Source organism: Corvus cornix, chromosome Z, assembly GCF_000738735.6.
Source record: "Corvus cornix cornix isolate S_Up_H32 chromosome Z, ASM73873v5, whole genome shotgun sequence".
Lineage (NCBI taxonomy): Eukaryota > Metazoa > Chordata > Aves > Passeriformes > Corvidae > Corvus > Corvus cornix.
In genome coordinates this window covers 53,732,434-53,746,747 of record NC_046357.1, presented here as the reverse complement: position 1 = coordinate 53,746,747, position 14,314 = coordinate 53,732,434, and the positions used below count along the sequence as shown (strand labels likewise).

Below are 14,314 nucleotides of genomic sequence, written 5' to 3'. Positions count from 1 at the left end.
ATCCTGCACAACAAGGGCCACAACACAGCTAGATTTAATTAGGAAGACTGTGAGATAATACTGTTTGGGGGGGGGGGGGTTGGGAGGAAACAATCTACTACATTCACATTTACTACATTCAGTACCACTGGGGAAAGGAAAATCGAGAGCACTGAAACACTTCGAGGGATACATGAACAATAGCAGGTACCAAATTCAAAGAAACTTTGGAAAAAAAAAAATCTAGTACCACTCTGGTTGCATTGACCAAAATGCTGCACATCAGAACAAGGATAATGAAGTTCATCCTGAGCTAATTATGTTAACTGCACTTAAAATACTGAGTTCAATTCTCAGCATACTGCCAAAGAAATGTTGACAAATAGAACTGAATTCAGATAGGCATAAGAAATTAAAGTTTAAAAGACCTACTTATATAAGCTGAGCTACAAAAGAACAAGCTACAAAAGAACAAGCTGAGCTACAAAAGAACAAATGCTAAAGATCACAAAACTCTTCAGGCAGAAATCTGTATGTTCACTATGTAATGTATGGATTTTAAAACAATGCAAAGAGGTTATAAAAATATAAAACTAGTGAGGTGATGCAACTCTAGAAAAATTTCTCCGAAGAAAGGCAGAAAGTGTTGTGCCTTTGACCATCAAATCCCATAGGCTACAAACATGTATTTCCAAGTAACTGGATTTCCAAGTAACCCTAACTTTTACTCATATCCAGTTCTTTGTTTATTTCATAACTAGCATGCCAACTTTTGTGTCAAACCAGAAAATTAATATGAACGGTAAAAGGAGACGAAAAGTAATGATGGGTGGTGCCAACAATTACTACTCGGTATAGATTTCCAGGAAACACTGTCCTTCTCCTTTTGGAAAGAAGTGGGAAAGGGACATATGGACAGCTAGCCTCAGACCATGGTCTGAGCTGAATGAAGCATGAGATACCACATTAGCAAATGATTAAGAGGAAACAAAATGTAATGAGGCTGAGCACCTTACCTAGAGCAAGGTAACGAGGAGGGATGAATATTCAAAATATGAGTCTGTTCTGGAAGTGGCCAATGATCAGGCTTTCACTGCTGCCATCCTCTACTATCATCCAGCAGCAAGGCTAACAGGGCTGCAGATGAACTGAGGAAGGTGATGCCTACATGGCATTTACACTAAACCACCAAAAAATTAAAAAGGACATGCAGTTATGATGCTATGAACTGTGTTGCAATCGTTCATCATTCCTCTGTCTCTTCCCATTAGAGCATTCTTCCAGATTGCAAGCTCTTTAGGACAAGGCAATGCTATGTGATTGCTACCACAATGCAAACGGGTAATAAAAATAAATGCTAGAAAGTGAACTAATTATGCCAGTGTATGCCTGTCAGCGTGTTTATTTAGGCTGAGTGGCCTAAAATGTTTCTCTGCTCTGTATTAGAATGGGCAATATATGCATGCAAATACATATATAAGTGTACACACACACACAGAGTCTTTACATATCAGTAAAAGCCAAATGTGATCAAGAAGCTGTTCCCAGTACAGCAAACAGTGACATGTATATTTCAGTATTTTTTGGTCATTCCATCATTTAATTTCCTTATGGTCACAAACCCTCACCACAGGATCTGCTATGCCTGTTGCTCTCTACCTCAAACTGAAACTTGTGCATTTCAAAAAGCATTAGCAAAAAAGAGTCCACTGTTTCCAAAAACAAGTCTACTCCCAAATTCCTCTGTTATTCAAGGTCAATGGGACAAAGAGGTTGGAGAGCGGTGCTGTGGAAAGGGAGCTGGGAGTCCTGGTCAGTGGCAAGTTGAACATGAGCCAGCAGTGCCCTGGCAGCCAGGAGGGCCAAGTGTGTCCTGGGGGCATCAGGGACAGCATCGCCAGCCGGGCAAGGGAGGGGATTGTCCCGCTGTGCTCTGCACTGGGGTGGCCTCACCTCAAGTTCTGGGGGCAGTTTTGGGTGCCACAATATAAGAAAGATATAAAGCTATTAGAGAATGTCCCAAGGAGGGTAATGATGATGGTAAAGGGCCTTGAGGTGAAGCTGTGTGAGGAGTGGCTGAGGTGACTTGGTCTGTTCAGCCTGGGGAAGAGGAGACTGGGGGGAGGCCTCATTGTGGTCTTCAACATCCTCAGGAGGGGAAGAGGAGGAACCTCTTCGCTCTTGTGACCACTGACAGCATCTGAGGGAATGGCAGAAAGCTGAGGCAAGAGAGGTTTTGTTTGGGTGTCAGGAAAAGGTTCTTCACACAGAGAGTGGTTGGGCACTGAACAGGCTCCTGGGGAAATGGTCACAGTACCAAGCCTAACAGAGTTCAAGAAGCATTGGGATAAGACTCTCAGGGACATGTTGTGATTCTTAGGGTGTCCTGAGCAGGGCCAGGAGTTGGACTTGATGATCCTGATGTGTCCCTTCCCTTTCAGCATATTCTTTGAGTCTATGATTCTAAGTAAGGAGGAAGGAAAAAAGTTGTTTGCAAGCCCTGGTGTTAAGAGGTTTGACCTGTTTTTGGTTAAAACTCAGCTATTCCAGTGGAGTGAGCCTTGAGTAAGAGAAGCATTGACTCCAGAAAAATTAATCCAAAAAGGGGTCCAATTGTTCATGGCTGAAATTATGCACCTGCATATGGTGGTCTTCACAGGAACACAGACTCCTGGGTCACACCAAGGAGAGACAGTCTCAGCCAATTACTCACATAACTCTTGCCATGCGTGGGTCATGCTTGGCAGCAGCTTTACCCCAGTCCTTTTCCCAAGAAGGACTTTCTAATCCAATGGTGAGAAACCTAATTCCATCCTAAATTTATTCATGACCAGTTTTAATCCATTTGTTCCTGTGCCAACATTGTTCTTTGGCTTATATGGCTCTCCCTCCCTGCTCTTTATTCTCTTGATGTATTTGCTGAGTGCTACCAATCCCTCTAAACTTTCCTTTACCAGGCTGAACAAGCCATGCTTTTAAACTCTGTTTCGGCAGCAAATACAAAGCAGATGCTGAACCTTCTCTTTCTAGATATAGTTACCGAAGTTAATGTAAGAGCACTAGCAATTTACACAGCTCTTTTTATGGCTGATAAGTCTAAAGGATGTGTGTACTGTCTCTATGGCTATATTGATTTTGGTGCTTATGATAGGTAGGACCTGTCCATGCCATGTCACAGCAGGTCTGAAGATCTGTCATTTGTTTCTGGCAAAATAAGCTTTCCAATTATTTGAGTGTACCAACACCTCTTCCCCGTATCTCTTCCAGACTGACTTAATCCTCCCAAATGTCTCAAATTACCTCAGATGAATCACAGCAGCATGCTGGACAGCATTAATATTTCCCTTCCTGGGACAGAAAGAGCAAACTAATCACAGGATCACATATGACTCTTTTGTTACGTTACCTGGTCATTCACTTACAGCCACTGGCCATGAAGCTGTCTGAGGACTTCTCCAGCTCTGCTGTTCTCTGTTGATGAGATTGCTCTTTGTGCACAAATGCAGATGACTGGCCAGCCAACGCCTAACTGTCCTGAAGTTTGTATTATTTCCTTTACTTTCTATTACTGCAGAAATTCTACTTCTGAATACAGTGGTGACTTCATCACTTAATGCCAGGACCCAATTTCAGGAGCACATACTTCATTTGTGTGCCCACGTCCATACCAGGAATACTAAAAAAATCTGCATCAAGGCTAGAGACCGTATTCCTGTCTAACCCTTTTTTACACAACCTACCACTGCCTCCTCCATTAGCTTCTCTTGTCCACCCTCATTTCTCATTTGATCTTTTTCAGATGAATGAGCATTTTTCCAAGAAGGACAACAATGAATAGCTGAAATAAATAACCAAACAGAATTAAGATTTCATTTTCACTTTCAGGCTTGTTTTTCTGAGTGTGTGCACTAAGTCTGACCTGACTCAAAAAGACGTTATTCTAAGTGTCCAACACAAAAAAAAATGAGACCTAAACCAGGTGGAGTTGGGTGAGATGACTTGTACAAAGACTGGACATATAAGCCAGGCCCCCATAAACCTCCAATACAGCATCCCACACTGCTCTCCCAACTGACATTCAACACCTAAAGTGTCTTTTTTTTCTTTTTTCCTGTCCTTTTTTTCCCAGTTAAATGCTCACAAAGCTTTAAAGCATAGTGGTATTTTGCTTTTATCTTCGCAATACAGACTCTGGTCACTGAGGTGTTTTCCTTCTCAGCTGTCTACTTCCAGCTCTCTCCCATGCTTCCTACAGCCATCACAGATCTTATGTTATCTCTACCACGCATCAGTAGATGTATTTTGATTTAATATGTCAGCCAGGGGAATTAAGAGTTGTATGTCCACAGTACCCACTCATCAATTTTCCAGGCAAACTGAATTTAAAAATAAGTAGATATATTTATATAAGTATATATAAAAAGCCAAATATAACAAACCATTCAGTCTGAGACTTCAGGAAATTAAATTAATGAGAAACTAATGACAGGTTCAAAGCCTAGTCATTAAGTTTCTTAAATTGCATTTTGCCTGTGCCAGAATACTGATGCAGCCTCAGAGACTCACAGGTAGCTCAGCAGGTGCCTGTCTATCATCATTATTATGGCACCTATCAGTGCTAGCCAGGGCCAGGTCCTTGCCATACTCAGCACAATACATCAAAATGAAGTGGCAGCATATTGCAGAGAATATCTCAAAATGATGGACCTAAAATTATTTAAAATTGCCAAAATTGGCAGATTTGATGGAATTAGGACTCTACAGTGGATGCCATAATTTGAACAGTGTGTTTTAAGGGTTCACATTTTAACAAAGCTCGCTAAAATGATGCCCTCCTCCCCCCCTCCTTTTACCCACACCTTTGTGCAAATTACCAATATATACACCCAATATTTTAGCCAAAAGACCATAATGAATAGTTTATCACCTGCTAAAGACAATGAACCTACCCTTCTTCTCCTAGTTATTACATTCCCCTGTGTACTTTGCAGTTTTACAGCAATGGAGCTACCATTAATGATTCTCACAATTTTGTCATGATTCCCATGATACTTGGTATTTTTTTAAAAGATACCATTTAACTAAAATTAAAACAGAGAAGCTACACCTCTAGTTATAAGATTATGAGGAAACAATTGAAAATGCAAAGCCTAGGGTCTCAGAAATATAGGAAACAAAAAGCAGAAATCTTCCACAAAGATTCTCCTGTGTGGGTCTTTCATGCAGGCAATGACAAGGAAAAACATTCTTTTTAAGGCAAAATAATTGTAAACCCACAAAATTTGGCAGAAAAACTCAAAGGAGGCGTTGTACCAGAAACTTCTTATTTTCTGTAAACTAAATATAAAATTGACTCCCTCAACTTGAAATTCTCACTTTCTGTTAAATTTCATAAAATTATTATAAGATCTGAGTTGGGAAAGTTCCACAATTTACCACCAAGTAAAGCAAACTGCTTCTGAAAATAAATCCTTGACTACACTGTGCAATGGATAACTGAATTAAGAAGCTGAGATGTGTTCATGAATCATGGCTTGAGTTTTTCAATATCAGTAATTAGCAATTAGCAAAACACAATGACCTAACAATTGTTTTTAGTGCTGTGCATTCAAAAAGTAATTTACGTGTAGATATTATCACATGCATGTTTAATTTCAAACCACAATTACACCAAGTTTTAATTACTAAATATTAAGATGCATTCTAACATATGGCTTATGATTTACCATTTGTAATTCAACCTACAAACAACAGAACAACAATAAAACTTAATACATTTGTTGGTGAAACTTTATTTCCCCCACATTTTAATCACTTTCAATTATTCCCCTAGTAATCTATGACACAACAAGGTACAGAAAATGTGTACCTATGTTGCAGTAACTGGGTAACGGTTTCTTTGTATTTAAGGATGATACTGCAGACTCACCCTATTTTTCTTAATATCTTGGAATCACAGACACGAGAAAATGTAGATCAAAAAGCTGCAAAGATCAACAAAATTTTTACTTGATGTGGCACATATTTTAAAATTGCAGCCAAGCTTTACTTGTTTGTTTAATGAAGGACTTCTGAAACACAGCCTCATTTTTATGGTGAGAAGAAATTTGGAATGAAGACCAAGCTTTGGCCACCAAAGTTTTGTAAATAAAAATGATCCTCCTTTTATACCAATTTCATATGTGATGGTCCTATTTGCTCTCTTTTCACTTTGAGTTTCCCAACAAAGTGCATGCCAATCAAGGGATAAGGCAGAGCAGGACTGCCTTTCCTGTGCTACCTCCCTCAGCATCTTCAAACAAAGGAGCACCTGGATGGGTACTGCCTGTGCAAGGCTGAATGCTGTTCTCTACCTTTTCCTGGGAGAGTGGCAGCTCCTCCCACATGATGGTATGAATGTCCATGAACAAGACTGCTTTCGTTGGGTTTTTCAGTTTAATGCCGGATCCTGTTTTCACCAAGAGCCTTGCACTTTGATGAAGTGGCAAGCCATGGCTGAGACGACTGCAAGCCATCATGACAGACCTCGCAGCACTGAACATGGAAAGTTGACTAAAAAGATATCAATTGAAAACAAATATTTTTGGATATTTTTTGCTTGTTTTCTTTTTTCCTGCTGGCAAAATAAAATTCAGAGGGCTCAGGCAGAAACCTTCACTCCAAATTAAAGCCATATGCTTCACACGGCTCTCCTGTAAGAGGCACGGATGCAGAGGGAGCAGCTGGGCAACAGGTCTCCATAACAACTGTAACCTACAATTTCATGAATCAGTTAGCCCAAAAACTTGCAAAGGAAGTGTAGAGGTGGTACAGTTGCTATATGGTGTAGCTGCTCTATCAACCTCATCATCACCCCCACATGAATCAGAGAAGAAAGTGAAGTGATCGAAAATGTATTTGTCATAAGACAGTAATTGCCCATCAGCTGCTGCATTTCTTTTTGGAGCTCATTGCAATTACTAAGTGCCGTATGGATATAAAGTTTAAGAGAAATGAGATGATAACAAAATAAAATCTTAGAAATTAATACTGCAATAAAATAGTTCAGGGTTTATTTCAATGGTATGTCCTTCAGTGTACGAATTATTTAATCAAACTGCTTTCAGTAGAACTCAAATATCAAACTACCTCTGCCTAAACCAGGTGCTTATATCCTTTGATTTTTTAGAAAAACATTGGGTTACATTAAAAATACATTCCAGGTCTAGTTTTGCATGACAGGTATGTGATGTGTCAATGGATATGTATTATATTCTTCCTCTCAGGCATGCATGTCCTGCAGAGACAGCAGACTACAGAAGCTGACCCTTACTGAGACCATCTTGTCTTTCTGACAAAGGTCCTTTTTAACTTCTTACTTACTGGTTGCTTCCTGCGATTGATAAAAACTTTCGCTCAGCTTGTGATAATTTCACAGGCCCTGAGCACCCTGACCCTGGAAACCCCAAGGTCAGAAGTCAAGTCTTGTTCTGAAACATCAGTGTGCTTCATATTAAAGTAGAACAAAAGTGAAGAAATATCCACCAGTGTGACAAGAGAAACCGGCAAAATGGTAATGACACCTTGGTCATCTGTTACCCAGGCCACCTCAAGCCATTGACTGAAATGTGATGGAAAAACTCTCCAAGCCTCCTCCAAGCCTGTTTAGGAAACACCGAAAAAGGTCTCCAGTTGGTTCTTTTTCCTGCCCTCTGCTAAGCGTATGTATCTCTGGGCATCTGGTGGCCCAAACAATGTGGCTTTACAAAACCTACAGAAATTCTGCCAAAGTTTTACTTTGGACCCACTAGTTACCCCAGAATAACCTAGGCTGAAACACAGAGCAGCTGAAAATCACAGCTCAGGAAAGCCAAGACAGAGCAACTGCTCCCTAATCTTCATGGCATCTCAAGAGCAACAGGCACATGCACGCAACATATTTTTTGCCCAAAGATGTGGTTACAGAAGGAGTTACTCACCTTCAAGGTCTCTTAAAAATTTAGTATTTATTGACCAGGTAATAAAATACCTTTGAAAAATGATCAATTCCCAAATGATCTTCAGATCAGGAAAATGAACTTTCTCAAGTCTCAAATCTGTACATGTCATGCATATTTTACAAATACTCTTCCAGGACCAGAGAGAAAATGAAAACTGCATTAATTTCAACAACAACAAAAAAGGGGTTAAGGAAAATCTTAAATTTTTAAAATAATACAAGTGGTCATGGTCTGGATTGCTATTGCTATTTGGAGCAGCATAAGATTAAAACCAAGACACTCATGCATGCTTAACCAACACACTCATGCATGCTTTTTCTCAACTAAGGCGTTCATCTTATGTTCAGGTTAGATATACCTTAATCAACTTTCAGTTAGATTAAACTAATGTGCTGTAGACAAAAGATGTACACATATGTCTGGTGTTTCCTGTGTCTATAAAACCAGCTGTAATGCTCTGCAATTTACTTTTCCACCATAAACAGGACCCTCACTTTTCTTCAGTAAAACACATCCTGATTACACTAGTGTCTTAAAATCACACGAGGAGACTGTAGATACACTGACAGAATGGTATACAAGTTTAACAGGCAACTTGGTATACCAGCTGGGGTCAAGAGATCTGCCTTTAGAGAAAAGAGTGAAAAACTGACAAACTGGATGTTCAGCAGTCTTGGCACCAGATGTAGAGCAGCTTTACACTGAGCAAAGTTTTTCCTCACCTTATATCACTGCAGAGCCTAATAAATGGGAAAACAGAAGTCTTTCCAGCAAGTTCTGCAGACCTTTGTAGAAAAACTGCAAAAACTGAATACAATTGCCAAACTTCCCCACATGTTCAGTTCCAATCTATATACAAAAAGCTGCATTTGTTATTGTGACTTTACTTTAAAACCGTTCTTATATGTCCTCAGTCTCCTATGTCCTCTGGTCTTTCTGCCCCTTAGCAAAAACTGGTGCCTTTCAGTACACAGTCCAGACAAGAAGGGTCCAGTGTGTTCTGTTTCCCCACAGTCTTTCAGGTTCATGCACACTTGGGACCTTATTGTCTATCTCAAAATGAGAAAAGACACAGTGACCTTCTGGTTGCAAAGAAATCCTGACCGACATGACCACTGGTTCAGTTGTTTCTACCTGGCTACTTTCAAGAAGGTGACCACAAAGAATGTTGAAAATCTGTGACAGTCTTCAGGAAAGAAGGCAATGGAGAATTCACACTTACCAACTCTACAAAGGCAAGTCCACCATAACTGTGAGCAACAAAAAACACGTTCTCTGCAGCTGACTGGGAAATAAAATGGTCCCAAACATAAATTGCATGTTCTTCAGGAGAGCCATTATCCTGCAGAAAGAAATTGTTTGTGACAATTATCTTTTAAAAAATGGCAATTCTGTCTAAAAGCAATGTGTTCCTATATGTTAGAATGTTTGATAAAGATCAAATGAATACACACTAGAATCAAAAAAAGAACAGATTCTTTTGTCTAAATAAAGAAAATTCAAGATTGCAATTTAAAGGCAGCAAAACTGTTGCTTTTTCAGTTTACTTTAATAAATATAACAAAAACTATGTATCTGCAAAATTTTGTGTAAATACCATGATGACAATTCCGCTAAACAAAGGCATTCATAAGAACTATAAGCTACAGCTCAGATTTTCATTCTTTTTACAATTCTTTGTCAAATGTTTGTTCAATGATGGTTTGTTTAAAGTGCTTATGCCTTAGACTGATAAAACAAATAAAAACAGGTAGGAACAATATAAATACATAATCGTAGAATAATGTAGATTGGTAAAGACCTATAATTTCAGTTTTTACCTTTTTTTTTTCCCATATTATGAGCCACTGAAAACCCGAATTAAGATTAAAGTAATGGCATTTACAGCTACTCTTTTAAATGTTACTTTTTGTGACTGCAGATTATGAGACACAGTGCAAATAAAACACCTCTTGACTGGTGGCAGCCATTACTTTGGAGTTTTTGGTAACTAGGGGACCACCTTTTCTTATTATTGAACAAGACTTTGTCAAAGCCAGCCAGTGTAAGAGTCACAGAAGGCACTAGAGTGACACACACTGATTTTAGTGTACTGTGATCAAAACTCACAGTTGTGTACTCCTATCTTAGAGACTCTTGGCAAGCACCATACCCCTCTATATTTGCATTATTTCTCAGGTTGTTGAGGTCACAACTACAAATTTGGTCTAGTCTCAGGTGACAAGAATAAGATGCTCTGCTAGGTACCCCGCTCCATCAGTATTTCACACACTCACGATAACAATGCCGGCTCATTCCAGGCTCTTCAATGCCAGAAAGAGCTGATCAGTCAAGGTCATGTAATTTCCTAAAATTTGCGTCCCTTTTCCCTTTGCTCTGCTCCACCAACTTAATATCCTGAGGTGACTCAGACACAGACAACAAATGCCTCATTTCCTTATGAAAAAGGAAGCACAAACCAGTAATAGCCACTGGCATCTAATTACACAGTGTGAATTATTGAAATTTATCAAGAATATTGAAGTGATCTAGATCTCAATTCCATTCTGTAACTCAGTTTTGAGGATTTAAGCTCTTATAAGTGTCTAAAATCCGTGGGAAGAGACACAACTAGATAATCTGGTGGATTTTGGCTTTTATTTCTCTTTTCATGCCCTGTTTCCTACATAAGAGTGAGATGGCTGCAAATCTTTATGGATCCTGACTCAAAGTTTTTAGAATAATGATGTGCTTTTATGCTTTTCCACTATGGCAGCAGTGATTAAAAGCCAGAAAAACCTGAATTCCTCTTATTTCTAGACAGAATCTGCTCTTCATTGACTATGACAGAAAGCAGTTTTAACTAATTATGTATCACCTATTGTAAACCACCTCAGTGTGAGAAAGGACTTACTCCAAAACTGTTTGTTGCTGTTTTGAAATTTTATTGTATAGATAGATAAAGATTCCTTCCTTTGTGAGGAATGAGGGAAGTTTTTTAAAAGAAATTACATAAAGAAAATATGATTGACAGACCAGTTATTGAGATAAAGCTGAAGAACGACTTGAACAGGAGTCTCCTATGTAAAAGTGATGTACTCTAGAATACGTATGGAAAAAGCATATTAAAACACTGGGAAAGTTTTAAAATTACTAATTTATAAAAGATTTATCTTCATTCGATACACAGGAGGTACTTGTTTTTCAATAATGATGTTACCATTGATACCCTTACCAGCAATTTTTATCTAGGTACCCAATGCTGTTTTAACATTCTGAGAAAAAGAGGACGTTGTTTCTGCTTAATATAGAATTTTCAGGTTACTTTGTATTTATTATTCTGCACCCTGCTGATAAAAGCACACAGTTTTAAATTCCACAAGACTAAAGACATCAGCAAAAAGCTTCTGAACTCAGCCCAAAAAAGCTTTCACCAATCAAAGCATAACCAGTGGTCTAGTAAACCAAATTAGTAACTGCACAGCTTCACAGTCCAGTACAAAGACTCAACAGGATTCTATAAAAGCGAAAAGAAATGAGCTAGAATGAGTTAAATATAGACTGTAAGTACAGTTTCCTTTATTACTGATTAAAAAAAAAGCCATAAAATGTCAGGATAAACTGGGTTGCTGCACCTTCTGCTAAACCCTAAACAAGGTAAGAAAAGCACTTATGTGTAAGAAGGAGTTTGTAGGAGTCCTATATGTTTAGAAGAAAAGCTCTTTCTTCAGAGCATGTGCTTATTTTTCCCTTTGTAACAAGCCCATATTGCAAACACCTCAGACTTGGTGCCAAATTTGTACATGAAACATCCAGCTGCAGGAGCAGAGCACCTTAGGATTTCAAATTGCACTGAGTCTGTGAGGTTCAACCCCCATTGCCTGGCTTGGATTAAATTATGAGACTGGATGCTGCATTTTCAGTATGAAAGGTGACAGTCTCAGGCAACTGCTGCTTTCTGTAATTTCACTGCAGCTAAATTGAATGCACTTATATAGAACATTTTTAAATTATTTGATAGAGAGGGGGTCTCTTGGTCAGAGTTTACTTAACTACCTATACAAGTGTACAGAAGTGACTGGAGATTAGCCTCGAGAAATCACACTACGCATCTCAAAAGTCACCTCAGGTTGAATGATACCTGTTTCTGGAACAGACTGGAAAGGTGCTGGGAAACTTGAACTTAGATTTCCAGCTGCTGAAAGCTGGTCACCTGTAAGAGGTAACTATACATCAAAATAAGCAGTCTGGTTCTTTGGAGTTGTGGAAGACATAGTTCTGGGTCTCCATTCCTCTGAAAATTGTTCCTCTTGATCAATATATATAATTAGACATGAAAGTAAAAAAAAGACTAAGAACCATATTATGTGAAAAGACTATCATGCAATGTTTATCTAATACAAAGTAGCCCCAAACAAGGCTATTTCTGGGCTATCCATTGGGCAGAAAAGTGGAGGGAGTGAACTCAGATTTTGGTCTGTCATTTTTTCCAGTATTGCTAGTCCTAGGAGTAGAAAGGTATATAACATTTTAATGGCTGGAGCCATTAAGTATACACAGATAAGCAGTATGCACACTGTGAATACAATATTATATCCTGTTGCATTCAAAAAACTAGGTTAAATTTACCAATGTAATATCACAGTCATTAATTGTTAAATACCAGGTTGGAGTGGTGCAGTAACTGAAGCCTTATCAACTATGCCAGATTCTAACACCTAGACATTGCAAGGTCTGCAGTTATGATGGACTACCTGAGTCGCTAACACATGGAATTGTCTAAACAACATTTGCATATTTGTGTAATTATTTCCTAAGGTTAATTAGCTCCTGCAAAGCAACTTGCCCTTTGAGACTGCTTACTGTGACAGGTTCACATATTTTGTGTTTCAGTGCCAAATTTTCCCTTTCTTTCCCCTTTTTTTTAAGTAATCTGTTGCTAGAAAGTTACAGATGCGGCAAGATCGGGAGGCCTTGAACCACCATCAGCTTTACTTGGGCAGAGCAGCTCAGATCCCCATCCTAAACTTCTAATACATCAAAATTTAAAAAAATCACATAAAGGAAAAAAAAAAAGAATAAAACGTAGTTTTCAGATCTGGTAACCTACTTTGGCTTTTTTTTTAAATCAAGGAGTAGAAATCACATTTTTCTGAGACAAGTGACAAGTGCACACAACTAGGGAGATATGCCATACAACTGAATAGCTTTTTAACCATTTATTTGAAGGTGGTTTCTCTAATTACCACTTATCACAGCAAAACAATTTCTCCTTCTAGCTTGATACTTGTAAACAAGTATGGTACATGCGTTAAATATGGGAGAACAAAACCACACACTGGCTGGGAGGCAGAAGGATGCAGAAGGCTCTGATCTCCTATCCCTGGAGATGTTAGATCTTTCCCACCAGCAACACCTTGACAGTCACATACAGCTTGTCCCATTGCCTCAGGGAGCCTTGGGGCAGGCAAACTTTTGCAATCCCCCCCAAAACTTCCAAAAAATCATTACATTAAAATTCATGTAAGTATAAAAATACCCTGTTACAACAACACCCATCATGAGTACTAAATAATGCTTATCACTTGCTGCATTTTTCTCATCCCTTTTGCAAATATTTGCTTTACATGAGACAAAAACTTTTTCACTAGAGTGGAACAAAATGAAACAACATGATGGGTTACTATCACCCAGGCAGCTCCAAAATTTCAGTGCAGGACATGGTCTAAGAGGCTTTTGTCATGGATTAGGAACTTATTTAGTGACCCCCAAAACCAAGACTCTCCCAAACCAGACACTGCTCCTCCCACCCCTCTTCTGGTGGGAGACACAAAAATCAAAATTTATCAGTTGAGATAAGAAAAATTTACTGGAAACAGCAATGAGATAAGAAAACAAACAGCAACAGTAATGATATTAATAACAAAAGTATACAAAAAAGAAGGTGATTTACATGCAAAAAAATGCTCACTGAGCCTGAGCTGACCTGGTGTGACCCCGCGACAATCCACAAAATGGCAGACAGAGCCTCCTCACCCATGCTTTTCTTCTGACCACAAGCTGCAGCCCTTCTGGGAAGTAAGAATCCCTCATTTTTGCCCTGACAGTGACAAGAGGTGATCTAGAATAATAACCTAGACATGCCCACATGGGTCCAGGCTCCATGCCCTCACAGCTACTACATAAACATTAACTCTGTCCTGGCTGAGAACCAGGACAGCTCTGAGTGCAAGAAAGCCATAACAGAAACAAAAAAACCAGTCAGCATGTGATTTCCACCCCCAAAGAGAGGAGATAGGTTATTACAACCACAGAAGAGGATGAAAATAAGGAGAGGGTATAAACTGAAAACAGGAAAAGAAGTGAAAGCAAGCATC

General features: G+C 39.0%; 1 protein-coding gene across 6 annotated transcripts in view; it reads right to left on the bottom strand.

Moving 5' to 3' along the window:
- The window catches only part of FAM172A (family with sequence similarity 172 member A), a 265,595-nt gene that overhangs the window by 100,118 nt on the left and 151,163 nt on the right, over nt 1–14,314 (bottom strand). For all 6 annotated transcript variants that reach the window (XM_039567672.1, XM_039567673.1, XM_039567671.1 and 3 more), the window contains one exon: nt 9,181–9,300. In XM_039567672.1, the coding sequence (XP_039423606.1) occupies nt 9,181–9,300 (120 nt within the window). The remainder of the gene's footprint in view (nt 1–9,180; nt 9,301–14,314) is intronic.